At 35.0% G+C, this 21,790-nt stretch overlaps 1 protein-coding gene across 1 annotated transcript in view; it reads left to right on the top strand.

Moving 5' to 3' along the window:
• The window catches only part of PlexA (plexin A), a 286,902-nt gene that overhangs the window by 201,864 nt on the left and 63,248 nt on the right, over window positions 1–21,790 (top strand). The window contains exons 4-5 of the mRNA XM_081761928.1: window positions 5,632–5,732; window positions 16,914–17,043. Of these exons, the coding sequence (XP_081618054.1) occupies window positions 5,632–5,732; window positions 16,914–17,043 (231 nt within the window). The remainder of the gene's footprint in view (window positions 1–5,631; window positions 5,733–16,913; window positions 17,044–21,790) is intronic.

The raw sequence follows: 21,790 nt of genomic DNA, 5'->3' as shown, positions 1-21,790 counted from the left end.
TTGTCTTTGTTCTGCGTATTCCCTTGTTCGACTCCCGATGTAAACACTCAATTTTCGGCATTGATCCAGCATCCTGATATGATTGTGGAGGTACTTGAATTAAGAAGTTCCAAACTGCAATCTAGAAAGACTCCACACAACTCTCAACTAACATGATGACTTACTAATTAGAACCCTTTTTGGATAGCATGAATGCACCACCGTGGAATTTTAGTTAAGTCAAAGTGGTTCTTCCCTCATGTTTACTGAATGCAAGATATTTTGATAATTTTTCTTCTCTCTTCTGTTAAGTTTACATGAAAGTTTTTTTTTTTTTGTTGTTGTTGTTGTTTTTGTTTCAAGTTTTGTCCTGATACGTCCACAACACACGTTTCTAACTGCGTCTATATAGTTAGAAAACTTCATGAGGTTGACGAATTTGAGAAAACAAAGAGGTTAAAGAGTTGCCACAAGACATTGTAAAGGTTGGCTTTGTGATGTTTGAAGTAAGTCTACCTCGGTACAACGTAGCCTGTATTTTTTTTTCTGTGCTTGGATGTTCAACTATTGTTTTTATCAACGTATTTGTATATATTTTGCAAAATTTGTCACCTGTTTTTACAAGAGCAAAAATTGTATATAAGTGTTGCCTCATAGTCATCTTAGAAGTATGAACTACACTTCCTCAGATAGATGATATAAATTGATTTTGTTTCTTTTTGAAACTTGTACTACAAGGGTTATAAAATCAAAACAATAAAAGTACTCTTGAAAGCACATTACCTTGACATAAAACGCGATCCAGAAGTCCATCACAATTTCCCAGCAGACTCTCTCAGATGCTTCATGTTTCTTTTGATTCTCTTCAACATGAAGATCCAGAGTAGTCGTTTCAGTGATTATCCTTTCCTGGGATTATCCAGTCCCCAAACTTTTATAGCATGACAATACCTGGAGTACGTTACGTAGATGAATGTGACGTTAGTTCACAGGTATCTTCTTCCAATCAAGAGCCTGAAAGACATGTCATTCAAAAAGCACCACCGTCGTTGGTTTTCCCTGAAAGCACGCTGGCTCAATGGCAGAGCACTCACTTTTGACGCTTGGTGGTGCTGGTTCGATTCCAGGCTTTGTGCGTTCTAGCGGACATCATCATGTCCGTATGTTTTCCTGTAATATTCCCGTTTTCTCCGATATTTTTTACTTCATAAATTAATTTATATCCCATCAATTATTCAGTTTCGTAAAACATCCGCCTCCTTTAGCCTAAATGGCATAAACAACGTTTAAGATATTCTTACACCCACCCTTGCAGAATCATGAATATTAAAAATAATAGAAGACTTTCAAATCAAAGAATAACTTTTTTTCTACATTATTAAAATTCTTTTAGAGATATTTTATACTGTATTAGAATCTGAAACATCAAATTTACTTTTCACACACTAATTTAAAAACTGTTGAATTGAAAGTAGCAAATTATGGAAACTGATTCACTAATTAATTTTGAAATATTCTGTGGCTCATTGATCTCCTCTTTTGTGTGTTTTTTTTTTAATTGTTATTTTTGTGAGAATTGTGTTTGAATTCTGTAAATAATAATTTAAAGTTTCACTGCTAAATTGTGAAGTTAAGTTGACTAGTTCTCGTTAAACTGACCCATTCTTAAAAAAAAATAATCCTCTTTTGTTGGCAGTGGATTTAAGCTTTTCATCTTTGAATTCATTATAGAGTACTTACGGAGAATCATTTCCGTATGCTTAGTACTTTCGTGTACTTTTATTTAATGTTTGAGTCAAAATATAGCCTCATTCTTCTTTATGTATATGCGTGAAAGACAGAGACGACGACTTTCCTTTTCCTTTTTTTCTTTTCTTCCCTCTTCTTTTTTTCATAATATAGTATTTAAGCAAATCTCTCACAACTTCCAATTTTGCAACCGAAGTCTCCTAATACGTTGTTCTGCTTCTGCTGTTATGGTAGAGGGCATGCTCTTATAAAGATGCTAACACGTAATGCTTTTAAATACTCTGAGGCGAGATGCAAATGAAGTACTTAGTGTGTGGGATCGTCGCCTCTTTTCATCCTCCCGATGAGCTCTTTTGTCGAGAAAGTCTAATGGTTCCTTTGCCAGAAGCTAGCTTTTAAAGTTTTAGAATAAAGCGTACGGTAGTGCTGAACTGATTAGTTGCAGTTATTCTAGAAGGCGTTGTGTTCAGATGAACATTTGTTTTCTTCTTTCTATTACAGCTTAGTTAAGCGAATCGTGGTTTTTAGAAACTTTGTATTGATTAACATTTTAAGCTTTACTCCCTGCTTGTGTCATCTCGTAATGGCTAAATAAAAGGATACGTCTGGTAAAAATTGAAGCACCGTTCCAATTCTTTTTATTTTTCTTTTGAAGTAGGAGACTTAAAACTATCATCTAAAAATACTCTTTAATTTAATTTTTAACTTCGAATGTGCTGTGTTTTGTCTTTCGCGCGGTACTTAGTTTTAACCAATCAAATTAAACTCAATAAGATATTATTATTTGATCCTGTTATCATAACTTGTATACATTATATTTGATTTATTTCGAATGGTACAAGATCATTTCTCACTACGATATGTCAGATGATTGAAAAAATTATGGTTCATCTCTGTCGATATTTTTTTCTTTCTACTATTTTGTGAACTATTTACATTACAATTAACTTCATACTTTGTTCCATCGAATTTACGGTGAACAAAGCAGCAGATAAAGACACTGCACTAGAAAGCCATATTTGACGCGTTCTTTCTTTGTATCTGCTCTAGAGTTCTACAATAGGAAAGTCAACATCTGTGATCGAGATGTTTTTACAGCCTTCAGTGATGTTTTATTTCGAAGGCATCCGTTAAATTCTGATTATTGGGTACAAATATTACAGGAAAAAATTGTCATCGTACAATCATATCTCTAGTGTATGTCTTACATACAGAATTATTTAATTTAACTTTACGTAATTTACTTAGCACGAAGAATTCGTCATTGAGAAAGTGAAGGAAAAAAAATTGATCTTGCCAGCACCACTCAACCTATTTCTTCAATTTATTTTCTCAATCGATTCTCTAATTAAATGAAATTTCTAGATTTGCATCCGTCTAATTAAGAGGACGGATGAATTAATGCCACTGAATTATGAAATAGTTGGTGGAATGAGAATGTAGAAGGAATCGGGAGAAACCCGAGAAACCTATGGATATGGTTGTCCACCACAAACTCGCGTGGACAGGGATCAAACCAAGTACCTGTCGTACAAGAAATGAGCACTCTTCCACTGAGCCACCGTGCCTTCCTCTCAATCGATTATGTAAAAATCGTTTCGATTAAATATTCATTAACATACATACTTCATACTGTAATTTGAAGCAGGTACAAAACTAATAGGGAAAAGTTAACTAGCTTGTTTCTTGTATATTTATAATACACATTGACTTCTTAAACGGGGATACAATATTTTCACAATGCATTGGAACAAATATACTCAACTTCGATTCTTTCTGAAGCAAATGAGTAATTCATTCGACCACTCATTTTCAACACCAAGACGAAAATTGACAGTTTAACATATACTATGAATTACATGCATTCCTATTGAGAATTAGATCTTGGTATTGCATGCCGGAGACCCGTTAACAAGCCACACATCCACACGAAAACTTAAAAATATGTGTGTGAAATTCTGCAAGTCTACTGGGTACCGAATTTACTGAATCCCCGTGAGAATTGTCTGTCTTAAACATACCCTACATGATTTCACAATTGACTATATTCTCTACTTGCTGATGTTTTCAATGAACTTAAAAAGTTCGTTACTGAATTATCTATGTCCGTGTGTCTGTCTGTTATTTGTGATTTTTTTTTCAATTTTGAACCCTGCATTCGATAGAACATCAAACACTATCAGAGAAAGTGATTAAATTTTTCGCGTCACTCTTACCGTTCCCGAGATATTGACCAAAAAATGGTTGATTTCCAGAGATGTAAGAAGCCATATCTCGGGAACCGTAAGTCATAGTGTGATCATTTTTATTGTTGATCAATATCTAAAAGGATAGTAAATATTTTGTTACCAAATAGTAACTAGTGGCCACTGTCCAACTGGCCACTGGTTTGACCAATGGCCAGGTGGCCAGTGGCCACCAATTAATATCGGTACCAAAATGTTTACCATACTCTTAGCTATTGATTAACATCAATATCATCTGTCTATGACTTACCGTTCCCGTGATATTAGCCAAAACATAGTTCCGATTTCGGGAGATTTAAGGAGCCAAATCTCGGGAACCGTAAATTACACAGAGATCATACTGGTGTTAATCAATACCTAAGAGGATCGTGAACATTTTGGTACCAAATAGTAACCGGTGACTTACCTGTCTACTGGCCAACTGGCCACCGTTCCTCAGATATTGGCCTCAAAAGTTCAAATTTCTAGATATTTGAGCAGCCATATCTCAAGCACTGTAAGTCAGAGAGATGATACTTTGCTAATTTTTGCAAGAAAGTGAAGAAGGTGTGCATAAAAAGATTTACGTCTAGGTGCAATGACAGTTATCCTTCCCGCTCCATCTCTCCATTCTTTTTAAGTTCGTTCTGGCAATGCTCTTGGAGCATTTTCAACTGGTATAATTATTTATTTAAACTGCATGTATAACACTTGCATGTTTGTCCGTGGCTTCGCATGTTTGCTTTCATGGTAACATTTCAGTGGTAAGTCTATTCAAAATGTTGTTCAAGAATATTCATTCGTTCCCAAAATGCTTCCAAGAAAATAAAATAAAAAGTTATGTAAATATAAATTGTAAACTAAGAATTTTTATTTTTCCTTCTTAATTTGAATTGGAGCGTTGCAAAGAAGCAGCGATTCGAAAATCAACTGTATATTCCTTTCGTCCTTGACAATATGAGTCGTGTGGGTCTGTGTGTATGAGGGGGAAAGAGAGAGAGAGAGAGAGAAAGGAACACGTCCGTTTACTTCACTCATGTTGGACACTTCAGCACAGAGCTTAGGCTCCGCTCTATTTCCACTTCTTCGGTCCCACTGGAGACTAAAACAGGTTCCTTTCTTCAATAACGAAAAATATGTGATTACATTGTACGTAAGGGCAGGCGTTTAAAGGGCTGTTTTGTAAGGGAGACGATAGCTAGATCACATGAACAGAGTAACATCAAGCATCGTGCCTTACACTATGGTGTCAAATCTCTCGTAGACACCAATCGGCAGACTTCATATCAAAATAAACTAATTTTCAGTTAGATCGTTTATATACAGGAACAAAAGCCCATAGTTTTTCTTGATTATTTTTCTTCCTATCAGTTGGACAGGCACATAACTTTGTAACTACATTATACAAACTCCTCTGCCTACTTTCCAGTTTACAATTTGGAAATAAATTTTAAATGCTACGTGGTTTAAAGGATAATGGTGTGAATTTGAATAGGGGCTGAAGTCACATAGCCAGTAATGTTCTGTGACCTTTTGTTATTCGTAGAATGTATTAGGTGTATTTAATGAAGCACATACAGTATATTGCAAGTACCACTATCCAAGAACTTTTTTCATTTTTATTTTACTTTTTAAATTTCTTTTCGATCTCAATGAATTCCTTTTCTTTTATTTACAGGTGTCAAAAGTAAAAGTCCAGGAATGCAGTGTGTATAAAACGTGCTGGGATTGTCTAGGAGCAAAAGACCCATATTGTGGATGGTGTTCTTTAGAGAACAAGTAAGTGTAAAATTTTTGTAATACATTTTTTTTAAATTTTATGTAAAGGGAGTTGTACAGCCACTTACAAAAGTATCTCCCCCTAAGTGCTCTAATTCCATTACTTCGGGTCCAGGTCATTTGCAGTTGTGAGAACGCCTAGACAGATGCAACCTAACTTACACGTAACTTTTCTCGGCACTGACACCAGTTGGTATACCTGATCCAGGTGTTTTGTCAGAAATGTATTCGTAAGTCAACTACTCTCCCGGAAATTTTAAAGATGTGCATTTTATTAGCAAAGAGTAGTTATAAAATAAGGCTTATTTTGTTTAATTTCTGAAGCTCCAAGTTCTTAAAAGCCCTAGAAAGTCATGGAAAGTGTAAACAGTTTCTTGATATATACATTTGTCAGTTGAACCGTGCAACAATATAACATAATATTATTCGTTGTAATTGTAAGTGCATTGAAAGTTCAATTAAAAGTTTCCAGCAGAAAGTAAAGATAACTGGATTCAGAGCTGGATTTACCATTACACAAAACCAGTACCTGCTTAGAGCATAAAGCAAAAGGCACCACAGAAATTTTCCATAGCCTAATTTACTGTGTTCCATGGGCCATATGGTGCAATCCTGCAAATAGTGCAGCTGAACTAGGATCCGCAAAAGGGACCCCAACATTAAATGAAAAAGTTACATACGTATACTAATAAGAGCGCTCCAAGAGGAGAGAGCTCTGCCAAAGGTCACAAAATAGAAAGGAAAAGTTCCTTCATAGCCTGAATAAAAGCAGGGAAAACTTTGTATGTAGTCTGTGAAATTTGTCTACTTTTTATACATCAGTGGAAAACACACACGCATACACACATACTTCGTCAAGAATATGGTGGAAGTGAAAATGATAAGTAAGTAATGATAATGATTAATAGTAATGAAGGTCAAATATAATCAATTACTGCAATTAAAAGAAAAAGAGAACGTTTCGAATATAAATAAGGTGGAAGTATACAAAAAATGAACATTATTTTCCATCTTACTGTGTTTTGTTGAGTTTCGATAAATAAAATTTTGTTTTATGGTTTATTGTTTATATTTTGAATTATATATTTGAGAGCACTAAAATCTTTTAATTCTTTAGGACCTCTGAGAGCCTTTCTTATTTCGGCCCTGAATTGACTGTTATACGAAAATGTATACTAGTGTCAGGTACGAAAAAGTAATATATACGAGGGAGGACCCAAAAGAAACCGGACTTTCGTTCCAAAAAAAATAATTTATTACATTTTTTACAAAATTCTTTGTCTCCTTCAAAGTACTCTGCATTAAATGCGATTCATTTTTCCCATCTTCTTTCCCACTGTTTGAAGCACCTCTGGAACTTTTATATCGTCCAATGCGCTCTGCGAAGTTCTTTTTATAGCCTCTACGCCATCAAAACATTTTCCTTTTTAGATTTTGTTTAATTCTCGGAAAATGTCATGTTGGTCAAAAAGTTTGGATCACTTTCAATCAGATTTTTCAAGTCCTGGCTCAGATTCAGACGAATGATTTGATCCTGTGTGAGCAGGCGAGAAACAAACTTAGTGGCAACATGTCTCATTTGTAAAACCTCACACTGGCACGAGCTCCAACTCACTCCTACCTGTTTTGAAATATCATCGATCATAAAACGACGATCCTCGCTGATTTTGGGGTAGATTTGTTCGATGTTTTCGTAGTTTCGAAATGATGAAGAGCATCCAGAACGAGCATGATCTTCAGCACTCATCTCACCACACTTAAAGCGCCCAAACCACTCAAAAAACATTGTGTGCGGTTCATAGTATCCTTCTTGAAAGCCTGTTGAAGTATTTGGTAAGTTTTCGTTTCCGATTTTCCAAGTAGGAAGCAAACACACTCCTCGTTCCTTTGAATCTGCCATAACGATTTCGCAGGCGGCAAACGAGAACAGTTGAGAAAAACAGTAATACGATCAAACGTTAACCTCCTACGCAGACACCGCTTGGCCAACTGATCTGGGTAGGTCTCTACTAGACCCACCTAGCTATACTACGCCTAGGAACGGCAGCGCTCTTTCAATCCGGTTTCTTTTGGGTCCTATATATACAGTGGACTCTTTTTAATTCGAAGTCCAAGGGGACACGAAAAAACTTCGAATTATCCAACAACATTCATTTTCACATATATAACAACAAACAAACCAAAGTACTGTGCATCAAAAACATATTCATATGGTGTATGTAGACTTTAACTTTAAAGCAGCTTATTACTTGCGTGATCGAATACCGCAAACTAACAAGCGACATTGACTTCACATAATTCAAACTACGTGTACAATGGAAAATATATTTACGTACAACACTACAACATACATTGAATAGCCCAAACATTTAAACACCAGTAACAATTTGAATATTCTGTTTTCACTTTAAACAAGTCGTAAACCTCATTTGCTTAAGTCTGGTTGTTTTTGTACGGTCAATATATCCTGAATTTCATGTATTGCATGGAATACGATATTAATAACATTTGGTTGACTTTATCAATAATTCATCTTAAATTTTCAACCAATTCTGAAACAAGATGAGATTGGCACACGTTCTCTATCTTTACTTTCCCAAACTCACCTTCATCTTTATCATTACATAGATTTTCTATTTATCTTTTGTATTACTCTTCCCTATGGCTGCATCTGGATAATTGAAAACACGTTAAAACTGTATTTCTCTGTTTGCATCTGTCCAACATTAAAAATTTTCAACTGTATTTACTTCGAATTATCCAAAACATAGGTTCACAAGTTCGATTTATCCACGAATTTTTACTATTGTTTTCAATACAGTTTTCAAGGGGAATAGACTTCTGTTCGAATTATCCAAGTTCGAATTAACGAGACTCCACTGTGTATATATATATATAATAGATAGATAATTGTAAGCTAAACAAAAACTCAAATATTCTTAACTACAAACGGAGTATAGTGCATTGTAGCAAGTTAGCTTGTTTGCTTTGCTCTTCTAGTCACCGCGGCTGATGAAATTTTCTCGCATACTATCGACATTTCAGTATACGTACTGGATCATATACACCACGGAGATGTTTCCTTTCCTTGCCCTAATTGAATCAAATGTATTAGTATGTAATGCACGACAACGATTACTGTGATGGAATATTACGTATTTTGTGTGCATGTGTAGATTCCGACCATAAGAAAAAAGGTAGAATTTATTTGCTTCTTCTTCAGTTGAATAATTTGAAGGTGGCTTTGCCAGTTTTCGGATGCGTAAGGCTCTCGTCGTCTTGGTCTGTGATATTTCAGTCGGTTTCCAAGGAGACGAAAGTGCGCTTGGCGAAGTACCTTGTTTAAGCGGGAGAAGAAACGAGGCGCATCTCATAACATTTTCTCGTCTAAAGCTACACCTATAACTCTTTCCTTTGTCACCTGGCTGAGTCATTTCAGGAGGATGGGTTTCTTTTATAATGAACACGTCACTTTAAAGGTTTGATATTATAATCCTCAAACTAACATCCTTCTATTGGATGTTGCAAGCACTTCGTAGGGAAGTTTTAAAATTATGGCTTTACGAAGATTTTATGTATATCAATCATCTCTGTATGCTTAAAGGAAGAGAGAGAAAGAAAAGGAACCTGCGTCGCCTTTCACAGTGAAATTTCAGCTTCGTACCCCATTCATCATTCGGGATACGAAGGCAGTATACAATCCTGAAATAGCTAAATTATATCCGTGTTATCGGATTTGTTTCTCGTCTACTTACTTTCGTGCTAATAAGGATCTTGACGACGCTATGGCATACCTGTACACAACAGCAGTAATAACATGATCGGTTAGATATGAAATTCATAGGTGTTTTCAAAAAGTGATAGTAGACTGACTCCTCGTTGAGGACGAAAATTTCGCCTGTAGTTAGGCTCAGCAAGTGTTGTGTATGAATCACTCTCATAAGTAGTTAATAACTAATTCCAGTAACGCTGTTGGTAGTACGTATCTAAATAACCCCATTTCTTGTCAGATTTTCATAAAATGCACCCTAAAACTTTACTGATCGAATCTGTTAGGTACAAATACTCACTACGGTAATTTCTTGATTTGAATCCGAATGTATACAATTTTTGTGCAACTTTTTGTAACTTGATATCGTATGATCATTTGGCACACGTTATGTTTTGTACTTTAATTAAACTACATATTATTTAACTTTATTATTGTAACGAATGAAGTCCTATATATTTTTTTAAACAATGAATTGTGGTAGTTCTGTTACGTTTCAGTAATTTGTTTTGAAATCTAACATTCATGTCTCATTCTTTCAAACTGTGAGAGAAGGGAAATACAATCAATTTCTCATTATTGACTACCGCCTGGATTGTCATTATCCGTGATCACCCTGTTGAATATCGAACTCCAACCATACATAAAAAAAAGGAGATAAAACACACTTTATTAATGGTGTGGAATATATAGGCAATGGAAGCTTTGCTTTTGTGTACCGGTTGCATACATTCCCTCTTTGTACTCCTCGAGTTTCTTTTATTTGTATTTTTAGTTCTTTTGCACCAATACGTGAGGGACATTCGGGTTTGTTTGAAACACAGCTGCGGAATTTGAGCTGAAATAATGCGCTTTCTAAAGCAAATCAAATCTCCCTGTGTGTTCTGAACTAAAACCATAGAAGTGTGCGCAAACGTAGAAAGCCGTTCTATGACTGCACTCGTGGAATGTGATCGTTCCACCAATGGACACAGTTTGACAATCAACTATACTCTCTTCTAAATAAAAATAAAATTTATGTGCAGAGCTTGTACACTGAATTCCACTTTTTAGTTGGTTGTGCCACTTCTACCGTTAAGCTGAGAGGTGCACATTATCTCTGTTATTTCAGTCATTTCGTTGTTCCTGTTACTATTAAATATATTTCACTGGTATTATTGCTATCACCAATTGAAGCGTAGGTTGTGATAAAGTCTCGTGTTCTGAATTCGTGGCAACCCAAAGCACATACAAACTGAAAATGTGGTGAAAAACTACATAGTCATAGATAAGTGTAAAAATGCTGATTATGATTTCAGTGACTTCTATCTCAGAATTTTAGTTGTATAACCATGCATATATATCTGTGATTAGTAGTACAGTATTTGCATATTATTCTATTTACCATTACTTTCGTCCTTACTATTATATAGAACATTAATCTCTACAAAACAAGTATTATGTACTCAAATATTCTTTAGATCGTTCAGTCTTTCATAAAGTATTATTAAAAGTTATCGTATAGGGCTGTTTTAGAAAGTAACCATTGTAGTGTTCCAAGTGGTAAGGGAAAAAAATGACGAGTTCCATAGGATCTTGTTTTCGTGTACCAGTGATCAAAAGTGTTAAGAAATAATTAAAAAAAAGAATCTGGTATGTTTTCTTAAACTTCACAATACACGATTTTCTTTTTTTTTTCAGATTATAGTCTCTCTCTGGAAAACACGGTGTTATGATACAGGAAGATGTGAGCATTACATGACGTATTCGGTTTATATTAAAATAATGAATTTTAAATAACTTTTACGGGCCACAGTGGCTCAGTGGTAGAGCGTTCACCTCTAGTGCATGGAGTCCTTGGTTCGATCCCAGCTCGCGCCAAGTGAACTTTGTGGTGGACCAACACCGTGTGTGTGGATTTTCTCGGGGTTCTCCCGTTTTCTTCCACTTTCTTTATTCCACCATTTCATTCATTTCTCATCATCATCATCTCCTTTAGCCTAGCCGGCATAACAGTGGGACGTAAAACAAAGATTTTATTTAATTTATTAACCAAAGCGATATGGCATAAATATTGTGGCGAAACGCACTACACGTCAAATATATATATTTTTTTCTTTTAATCTTAAAGGAAGCCTCAAATGTTATGTAATTTACGTACAGTGTTGGATTTAGACATCAGCCAGGGATAGGATATATGAACCCTCGAGAAAATAAAATATTTTCTTCCTGTACGTATTCTTGGTTCTAAATTTATCTAACAAAAAAAATCCCCAATCTCCCCCTAAATTTATCTCTGTCTATATAGTAAATTCTTGTTATACGATGTCTTTTTCGTCACGAATGGATTTCCATTTTTTTCCAAGCCTCTAACTTCCTTTAAATGTATGAGAAAATAGATCACTTGACAAATGGACGATTTTTTAAAAAAAAGTTTTATTCATTTTAAACATTACATGTTCTGTCGTATTCTAATACGCATAAAAATATCCGTTTTGCCTTTCATTTAATTCTTTTTTCCTGGAAACTCAAGGATTCTCGTATTGCACGAGTCCAACAGAACTCGTTCAATCGGGATCAAACTTGATATAGTGGTAGACTTTGCCTGCTAAATAAGAGTCTGAGGTATGCTGTGCAGAACTTTGGTCTCTATGGGCTGGGAGGCCAAATTTAGTCAGATTTTTTTTTTTTAAAAAAAAAAAAAGAAAAATACACTGAATTCATCTGATTTGGATCCAACTTGGGATGGTGGTGAACCTTGACCTGCTATATGAGCGTTTGAAATACGTACATTGTTCAATCTTTTGGATACCGAGTTATAGGGGGAGGGTCATATCTTAGATTTTCGAAAAAAAAAAAAAAACTCACCAAACTTTTCGAGCTCAAACTTTGTATGGTGATAAACTTTAACCTGCTCTCTATGCGAGGGAAATATTGAGTTGTATAGACTTTCGGTTCCTGAGTTCTGGTCGGTCAAATTTCCAGTAAGATGTTCAGGATCAAAAAAGCATGCACCGAACTCATCCGATCTACATCAAACTTAGAATGATGGCAAAGCTTGACCTGCTGTACAAACTTGTGAAATATTCTGTGGTGTACACGCATCTAGTTCTAATGTTATCCTCAAAGTTCTAAATTAACTCATTGGGCGTAACGAAAACTTAATAAATACTGTTTAAATAGCAAATAAAAGTTTATCTTGGACAAAAAAAAAATCGAGTAAAGGACCATTGTTTTATGACTATACAAATTTTATTTGTTAGAAAGTAATGTATTTTCTGTCTGCTAGTCTCATATAGTATGCGACAATAAGGTCTCTTGATGTTTGAAACTCCAACTTAACTGTAGAAACTTTGGTGTCTACCTTCTTGAAAACAGCTTGAAGATCAAAGATTTACAACACAATAAGGTTGTTTTGCTTCGTGGCTCGGCTGGAGAACCACAATTGATAGTAGTGATCATGTCAGCTAGCGTCCACTTCACCAAGAATTGAAGGGAAGGTCGGGTAGAAGTTAATTAGAGAACGTTGGATCCAAGAAACTTCCTCTGTATGCGAAAGAAACTACAACGTGTATGTGGTGTGCGTGTGTTTAGATTGACTTTAAATTACCTCATTTTCTTAAACATCTTCAGAGCACTTTTCAACTAATAGTATTTAGGAATACTTTGCTTGTAAGATGTTTTTAAGAAAGTTCTCAGAACTTTAGTGTAACTGGTATACCTATGCAAAGTTGTAGTAGAAAAGAAATTTGTAAGTAAAAGAGTTTCGTCCTAATTTGACATTACTTTTGTAAATCGATCAGATAAAAATTGTTCTTTCCGAATGGCTGTGGATTAAGAAATGAATAGTTTCACGTAACCTCACATGATATCACGTTAATTGTTTAAATATGTCGACCACTTACACATCGATCCTCGTTGCTTGAGCTTGTAGACATCACGTTCTGATCCGATGTGTCACATAACATCGTGTATTCAGGTTTTGTACGTGAAACGTCATGATGTATTTTTTTTTTTTTTTCAAAGTATTAGGAAATAAAATCCTATAAAACAGCTTTTTAGCACTAGCAAAATACTAAGATGATAAGTGGTTAGTGAAATAATTGATTATTGGTTCATCATAATAATCAATGGCATCACAGTTAACTTAGTCTTATTGCTTAACAATGCGGAGCTTCTGGAAAGCACTGGTCATTCTAGATCACAATATGAAGTTTACAAGTATTGAAAGTCTTTGTTATGAATTTGTAATATTGATTTCTGCACTACATTCAGAATTTGAAAATATAAAATGTAAAGTTGAACCGATACCCGTGAGTAATAATTGCCAATATAATATGAAGAGGTTGCAAGTATTAGAATAGCAATGAAACAAAATGCATACATGGAAAAATGAAACTAAGTTGGAATCAAACCTGAAAATGCGTGTCAGTCCCGTGAAAACTAATCTGTTACTTCCTTGAAAAGCTTTTAACAATTTCCCGTAAGGATTTTATTGTTGTTGTTGTTTTCATGTTTTCTTTCATATATCAACATAATAGGGAAAAAAAATAAATATATACAGGGTGGAAGGTAACACCACCGAGAAACTTTGGGAGGAGATTCCGTATATGAAATTAAATTAAAAAAGTTCTAATAAACATGGGTCAAAAAATGTCTCCTTTCAGAGTTTGAACCGCCAAAAGTTCGAAAAATCATGTTTCAAAACGCCCTGGCTTAGAAACTATAGGACCTATCTGAAGCGGTTTAAGGAATTACACGGAACTAGTATGCGCTGTATCTAAATATACGTTTCACCATCCTTCGTTACCGGCGAAACGAACTATAGAAAGGAAGTTGAAGTATAGGGGTACTCTTTTAAGTACTAATGGTGTGTTCGTTTCGCTGGCACCAGTGAATTCTGAAACATGGATATTTAGGCAGAACGCATACTAGTTCCTGTGTAATTCCTTAAACCGCTTGGAATAGTTTCTAAGCCAAGGCGTTTTGAAACGTGATTTTTCGAACATTTGGCAGTTCATAACTCTGAAAGGAAACGTTCTTCGACCCGTGTTTATTAAAACTTTTTTTTCTTTCATTTTATATAAGGAATCGCCTCTCAAAGTTTTCAGGTGTTGTTACCTTCCACCCTGTATATTATAATTATAAAGGAAATACAGGTTTAACGATTCTTTTGCAACATAGAATGTACAAAATTCTTAAACTTTGAACGTGTACCAGGATGGCTGATTTTTCCCTTTGTTCATGTGCTTAATACGATTACAATCTTATAAACTGACGAACATACCAAAACTTCTTATTTATCAATAAATATATGGAGATAAAAACTTTTGTAAAATAAACCAATAATGGTTATTATGGGTATGGTTTTGCCGTTTGATGATGAACACGTGAGACTTGCAAGAGTTTTCTGATTGAGATATACGTATGTTAAATTATCGAGTCATGAGCTACGTAAAACAACTAGTATTTTATTGACTGTTCAGATATCGTTCAGTGACCTATTTAATCAGTGGAACTCGTATAAGAGCTCAAAATTGTAACCTGGTGTGTGAAAAATAAAAATTAGAGTAACACAAAGCCGCAAGGGATTGTCTTAACATCTTTTTATAAAGGTAAAGGAAACTTTGGGTGGAGTGGGACTCGAATAATTTCATTTTGAATCAATCCTTGTTTCATTATGTATGTATAACATTATTCTTTAACACTACAAATTACAACACATTTACAAGAAAATCTTTTCACAATAATATAACAAAAATAAGAATCAGGCTGTTGGAAATAATTTTTCATGTCACGACAAATCCAGAGAAAAAAACCTTAAACAAACCCATATACGTTTAGTAGAGAGAGGAAAACTTAAACTGGGCAATTACAGTGTCCACGAAGTATTCTTTTTCTCCCTTTTTCTGTCCCACCTAACCTTTGGGGTATAAGGATGTAGATCATTTGAATCAAACCAGTTTTCTTCGGGAATTCTAGATACTGAGTGTTGGAGTTGTTTTTGTTCCATGTCCACTAATATACCGGTTTTCCTTTTAAAAAAAGAATGCAAAGGCAGTGACTGTGTCAACTATATACCTGCAAGAGCATAGCATTTAAAAAATAACCCTAAGAATACAATGTTAAATATTTTCATTCCTACCGACTTCACTCTTTCCTCCTATACAATTTGTAACATTAATTGAAATAATAAATGAAATAGGGTTCAAATAGATTTCAAGTTTTTATGTAATGCTCTTGCTCTTTTGAACATGTATAGCCTAATCACATTGATTTAATCTCTGGTAGAGTTAGGAACTTAAGTTAAAAATAAGTCACATAGTCAAATGTAGAAAGCAATAGATAGAAATTATTTATATTTGACAACTGTTATAAATACTCGTAGAGGTTAATACAATTTTCTGTTATTATCTCCAATATCTAGTCATTGCGGTCGAACTATACTAGAACAAAACTAAAGTTGCCACCAGGTTTTCAAATCAGTGGGAAAGTAAATTTACTCTCTTAGAATTAAAGAATTCTCAAGAAACAAATTGCAGCAGACTACACTGCATATTTTCCCATTTTTTTGTTTCACACACAGATGAAAAAATAGTTAAGATTTGCAAAGAAATCCTCCTATCGAAGATGCAAATAAGTAAGACTTGAATAAAATATGTTTCGTGGTTCTTGATGTTTTGCTTGGAACGGATAGCAAGTTTTTTTTTGTTTGTCACTAAGAAATATTTGCCTACCTATATGTGCAAGTACTTTTATAAATTTAGTATTCCATTTTTTTTATTTTTTATTTATTATTATTTTTTTTTGTTCAATATTTGTATGATTTGGAATATTTTTCAGTTTTAATATACTGTTCTCTAAAGTTTCTGAGAGTCTTGTTGAGTATTCATTTGAACACGGAAGCAAATGTACACAAACTTCTTAATTTTGGTCTTAGTGAAGAGTTTGGTTGCATAGAAGTAAACATCTACCTTTCAAGTTCTCGTAATCATCATTCAGTTCTGTAAGAAGTTTATTTATTTTATTTAGTGTGAGGTGCTTATTTCTAAGAAAGCAAAACTATCTCCTAAACTAATGCTAAATCTGAATAAAATTGTACAAGAAACCTCACATTTGTTTTCTTCTGTCTCGAAATACTGAATGAAGGTTGCGTCAAATATATAGTTTGATTTGAGTTTAACGTTCCTTTCAGCAGCGGGGCTATATGAGACGTGAACCTACTGATTAACGTGGAATCCGAACCACATGAGCTCCCACGAGGAATCGAACCTGGGTCTTCCACGCCAAAGGCCACGGAGGAGCTATCACAATATCTGCGTTTAAATGTATTTTGTACTTTCAATATACAGTGTTATTGTATGCGATATTTTGCTAGTAGTATCTACTAACTTTAGTAGGTATTTCTGATGCTATGATGTAATCTTCTTCAGGTGCAGCCTTCGAAGCGACTGTCAGGATGCGGCGAAGGATCCCTTATACTGGATCTCGTATAAAAGCGGCCGATGCACCACAATCACATCAGTTTCTCCAAATCAGCTTCAGCGCACTACTGCCCGTACAGTAAGTAGACACCTTCAGATCTTCTCATAGTGAAGACCTCAGTTTCTTTTCTTTAATGAAGGTTATAAAGTACAAAACTTATTTCTATTTTAATCCTTTATGATAAGGCAGTTCGATATGCTTCTGAAGTATTTATTTTACTGACGAGGATAACAAGCATCTTTTCAAATTATTGGGCTGAGGGAAGCAAAGCTCTTGTGCTTGAGAGCATTCAAGAACTGGAAGAAACATCCAAATTTTTCACGCTGTGATAACATCGATGACAGTTTATGAATCAGGACGTGTCTGATCAACATCAGGGTTGGCTGGTTTAAACCAAGGTTTAAACCAGCTGGTTTTTTCATAAAAACCAACTGGTTTAAACCAAAAAACAAAAAAAAAAATGTTCGTAAAAGTGTAAGTGTTTGTAAAATCTGATGAACACACATTTGTGGGTTATCACGTTTCACTCCCGTATATTATTCGTATTATATTCAGACCTAAATTCCCCATTCATTACTCAAAAAGATTATACTACAAAAGCAACTTTTTTTTATAAGTTTATAAATGTTTATTTTGTGATTTTTTTGTAGTTATTATTGTTATGTAATTGCAATCGAAGAAAAATTCTAAATATTGTTTCGTTTCAATGTTTACTATTGATAAAATACATCGAAAATGCCGTACTTTTTGTGTGTGGGGTGGGGGGTCATACAGACCCCACGAGAGGCATTTAGTGAAATAAGTATCTTTGGTATCTATTTATGTATAAATGAGTCTGAGCCAAAGTGGACTCAAATAATTCGTATCTTTAATCACTTTTCTTATTGATATGCAAATTAAGTCAGTGTATTTCTTTAATTTGGACCAATAAAAGTCGTTGTTAACTAACTTGAACTAAATTAGTTCTTCTGTACTCCGTAGTACTTTGAAATTGTTCATATGTAATTCTGTGTAATGGTTTCACTTGTGCAACTGTTTATCTTTTTGTCCTTCTGAAATGACTCTTGACAGTTATATTAAGAAGCATGTAAAGATCAGTACAACTTATTTTTATCAGGATTCCTTCGTGAGTGAGTCGGCAGACGTATCGCATTTGTGGCCAATTAGTCCTGGTTCCGAGTTCAAATGGAGGACAATTTCTCTCAGATGTAACTCGAGAAGCAGTTTTTATTTCGCTTTAAGCTTATGTGACCCCTTCCAGCATAACCCGGTTGTTGCATAATAACATCAAGGCGAAACAAACTTATTTCTGTCCATATATATGATATGAATATATAGAGCAAATTATTTAAACCATAAAAACCTGGTTTAAACCAAAAAAAACCTGGTTTAAACCAAAAAAACCGACCCTGATCAACATGCAGTAGTCGGGTCAAACTTCACTGAGGAACTAGTATGTGCACTATCCAAATACCCAAGTTTCAGAATCCTAAGGTACTTCCGAAACAACTTTTATAGAGGCAAGTACTTCAAATTACATGCTCATAGCCAAACTACCTTCATAAAAATTGTTGTGTGAGCACCTTAGGATTCTGAAGAATGTGTTTCTGGATAGCGCACATACTAGTTCCTAAGTGAGGTCTTGACCCAACTATGGTAGGTCCCATAGTTTTGGAGCTATAGACCTTTCAAGTTTATTTTTCGTATTTTCGGCAGCCTATAACTCCAAAAGAAAGCAATTCCGCACCCAGGTTGATCTATACTTTTTGTCTTATTTTGGTGTCAGGAATCATCTCCCAAATGTTGTTGCTGTTGTTTTGAAACACCCTGTATACTGTAACAGATTCAGTATGGATATATAAACAGAGAACCACAATATTTACTGTTGAGTCAGCAGTCGATCTGCATGGAGGAAACCTATGATGGTTGATCTAGTTTATAGTGTTCCAGAAAGAAATTTAGATGCTTTCCTTCCATCGCAGAAGTAAGAAATGAAAAAGGAAAACTATCAGTATTTACCTCGAAGTTTCCAGCAAGCCCCTGAATTCTGATTATCCAACAAATCGTAAGTTCCTCTGGTGAAAGGGAAGCCATCTTACCATCACATTCAGTGACAGCTGTGTAGGCAATAGAACCTTTGTTTACAGAAAGTAGTGACTCTCAGCTAACGAGTTTGCCGTTGTCACGTTGGTTAATTTCTCGACGGTGCAGGCCTGAACAAACGGCTACTGACAGCCCAACTGAGCTAGGACTGGCTAATTGCAGGTCTCGACTGACACGGGCGACGTCAATCAGCCGACTGTTGGTGGGAAGCAACGGGGGGGGGGGGGAGGTGATTTGGTCTTTCTGATGCAAGAGTTTGTTTATTAGAAAACCTTAGCTACACTGGAGTTGGATGTGCGTTCCTAGCTATTCACTGTTTCATACAAATAACAGGAACAACCGTTTGATGCGGAATTTCATGTCCTCCAGATGATCCGGACTGTTTCGCTTAAACCAGCTCATTCACCTGCTTGTTAGCATAAAAGGTTTCCTGCGTTATACAGAGAGAACAAAACATACCTTCTCATGCCTTTACCCTGCTTAATTTTACCATTAAGTGTATACAGAGCTTTAATTTTCATCAATGGCAAGCTTTGTATGGCGGTCACTTTCCACACAAGTCTCATCTATCTCAGGTTCTTTACATTCGTCATTGATATCTACGCCCATAAAAGGCAAGCTCAAACTGCTAGAGGTGTAAATGTTTATTATTATTATTATTATTATTATTATTATTATTATTATTATTATTATTATTATTATTATTATTATTATTATTATTATTATTTAAATTTCAGATTGTGTTAACAACAGTGCATTAAACAAAATCTGTTGTTGGTATACGTATCGTAGGCGCTGCGTCGGGCAGCAAACTTTAAAAAAAAAAAAAAAAAAAAAATCCTATTTAAAGATTTCGCTGCGTTCTGAAGAAGTCTAATCCAGCAGTTAATATCAAGGACAGCATGCATTCTCCGTATATTTCAATTTGTTTCGATTGGATTTGAGTTTGGCGTCCCATTCAGCAGCGAGGTTATATGAGATGTGGACCTACAGCTTAACCGCATGGACTTATAGCTGGGATCCGAACTGCATGAGCTCCCGCCCGGAATCGAATCCGGGTCCCCGATACCAAAGGGGCGCGTAAGCTATCCATATAGCCACGAGGGAGCTCCCAACTTTGTTTCGAAATGCAAAGTACGCATTTGGGTTAAAATATACGAAACTGTACATTGGCGACTTAGGTGTAAGGCTGATACATTTTGCACGTGATAAAACTGATGATATAAACTTTTTAAAAATAATTATAATAATATACATACATACATACATACATTTACATACACTCGCATTTTTTTTTTTAAAGTAACTATTGATTTTAACACAAAGATTAGTCTATATGAGTCAATAATACAATTTAATATGGAATCTGTATCACATATTCCTTACAAGGAATCGAACACGAGCTGCGCTCAAGAAAGAAATGCATGCTAACCACTTTGCAATTCAGATTCCTGTATTTACTTCGATATTGGAATAGTTTGATAAAAATAGTTGGATTTCTTCAGTTGGCTACGTATCTTCTATCTTATATATATATGCTATCTTATATATATGCTGGAATATACATATACACATATATCCTTCCACTTTTGTATATATATATATATATATACAAAAGTGGAAGGATATATGTGTATATGTATATTCCAGCATACCTCTAAATCCTGAAACTTGTCGAACAATTTTAATCAAACTCGAAACACGCATTACTTATAGTGTGGATAACGGTACTGTGGAGATATGAACCTCATGGTACACTTAGAGGAGTGGTAGGGGTGACATAAAATTATCGAAAAAAGGCTGATATTAATGTCGAATCCATAGGTTAGAGTCACTGAGATGAATAGTGATACTCTCGATGTCCTTTAAGTTCCCGGTATAGGTAAGACCCCTAGCGTCCCTAAGAGGGCGTGGGAAAAGGAAACGTGTAAAAATAATAAATAAATTATCTATATTAATATCAAGTCCATAGTTCGTGAGGTCTGTGGGACGAATAGTGACATACCCGATGCATTTTAAGTTCACGTTTAGCCCCATTAGCACCCTTAGTGGGAGAGAAGAGGTGAAATGTAAAACAAATCGAAAATGATCGATAGTAGTGTCGAACCAGGGCCGGCGCTAGCAGTTTTGCCGCCCTGGGCGATACTTTCACATGCCGCCCTTTTAGACCTAATCCGCAAATCTTATTTTGATAGACGTTCAAGTGTCACGAAAAAGTAAGATGACCTATTTGAAAACATGTACGAAATGGAAAAGTAAACAAAAAATTTAACTACCTCTTTCGAATGCTTACATAATATTTAAACGACTCCATACATGATGCAATATTCAGTATGTTTGATTTCACTGTATATCTGTGATATACAGCAGCACATACAGAAAATAAATTTTTAAAAAAATGCTTCAGTCACGACTAAGAATTTTAATTTTTAAGCTTATTTTATACCAAAAGGTGTTTCTAAAAGAGAATGGAGCATGAAGATAATGTAGTGAATCAGATATTAAGGCAAAACTAAGTGACTAGCCTAAGCCTTATAATGTACTCCAATGTTTCAGCCAATTCGTGTTCTATTGAGATCATCGCTAGACCACTCAAACGTGTTTCAGACATGGAAGAACGTAGATAGATTTTAATAGGCATAAGTTTCGAAACACTTCTTTCTCCACTTGCCACTGTTACCCATAAGGTTAACAAAATCCTAAATGCAACACTGACATTAGG

Source organism: Thermobia domestica, chromosome 6, assembly GCF_964235325.1.
Source record: "Thermobia domestica chromosome 6, izTheDome1.hap1.1, whole genome shotgun sequence".
Classification (NCBI taxonomy): domain Eukaryota; kingdom Metazoa; phylum Arthropoda; class Insecta; order Zygentoma; family Lepismatidae; genus Thermobia; species Thermobia domestica.
The sequence above is the reverse complement of the archived record's forward strand: the minus strand, read 5'-3'. Positions and strand labels throughout refer to the sequence as shown.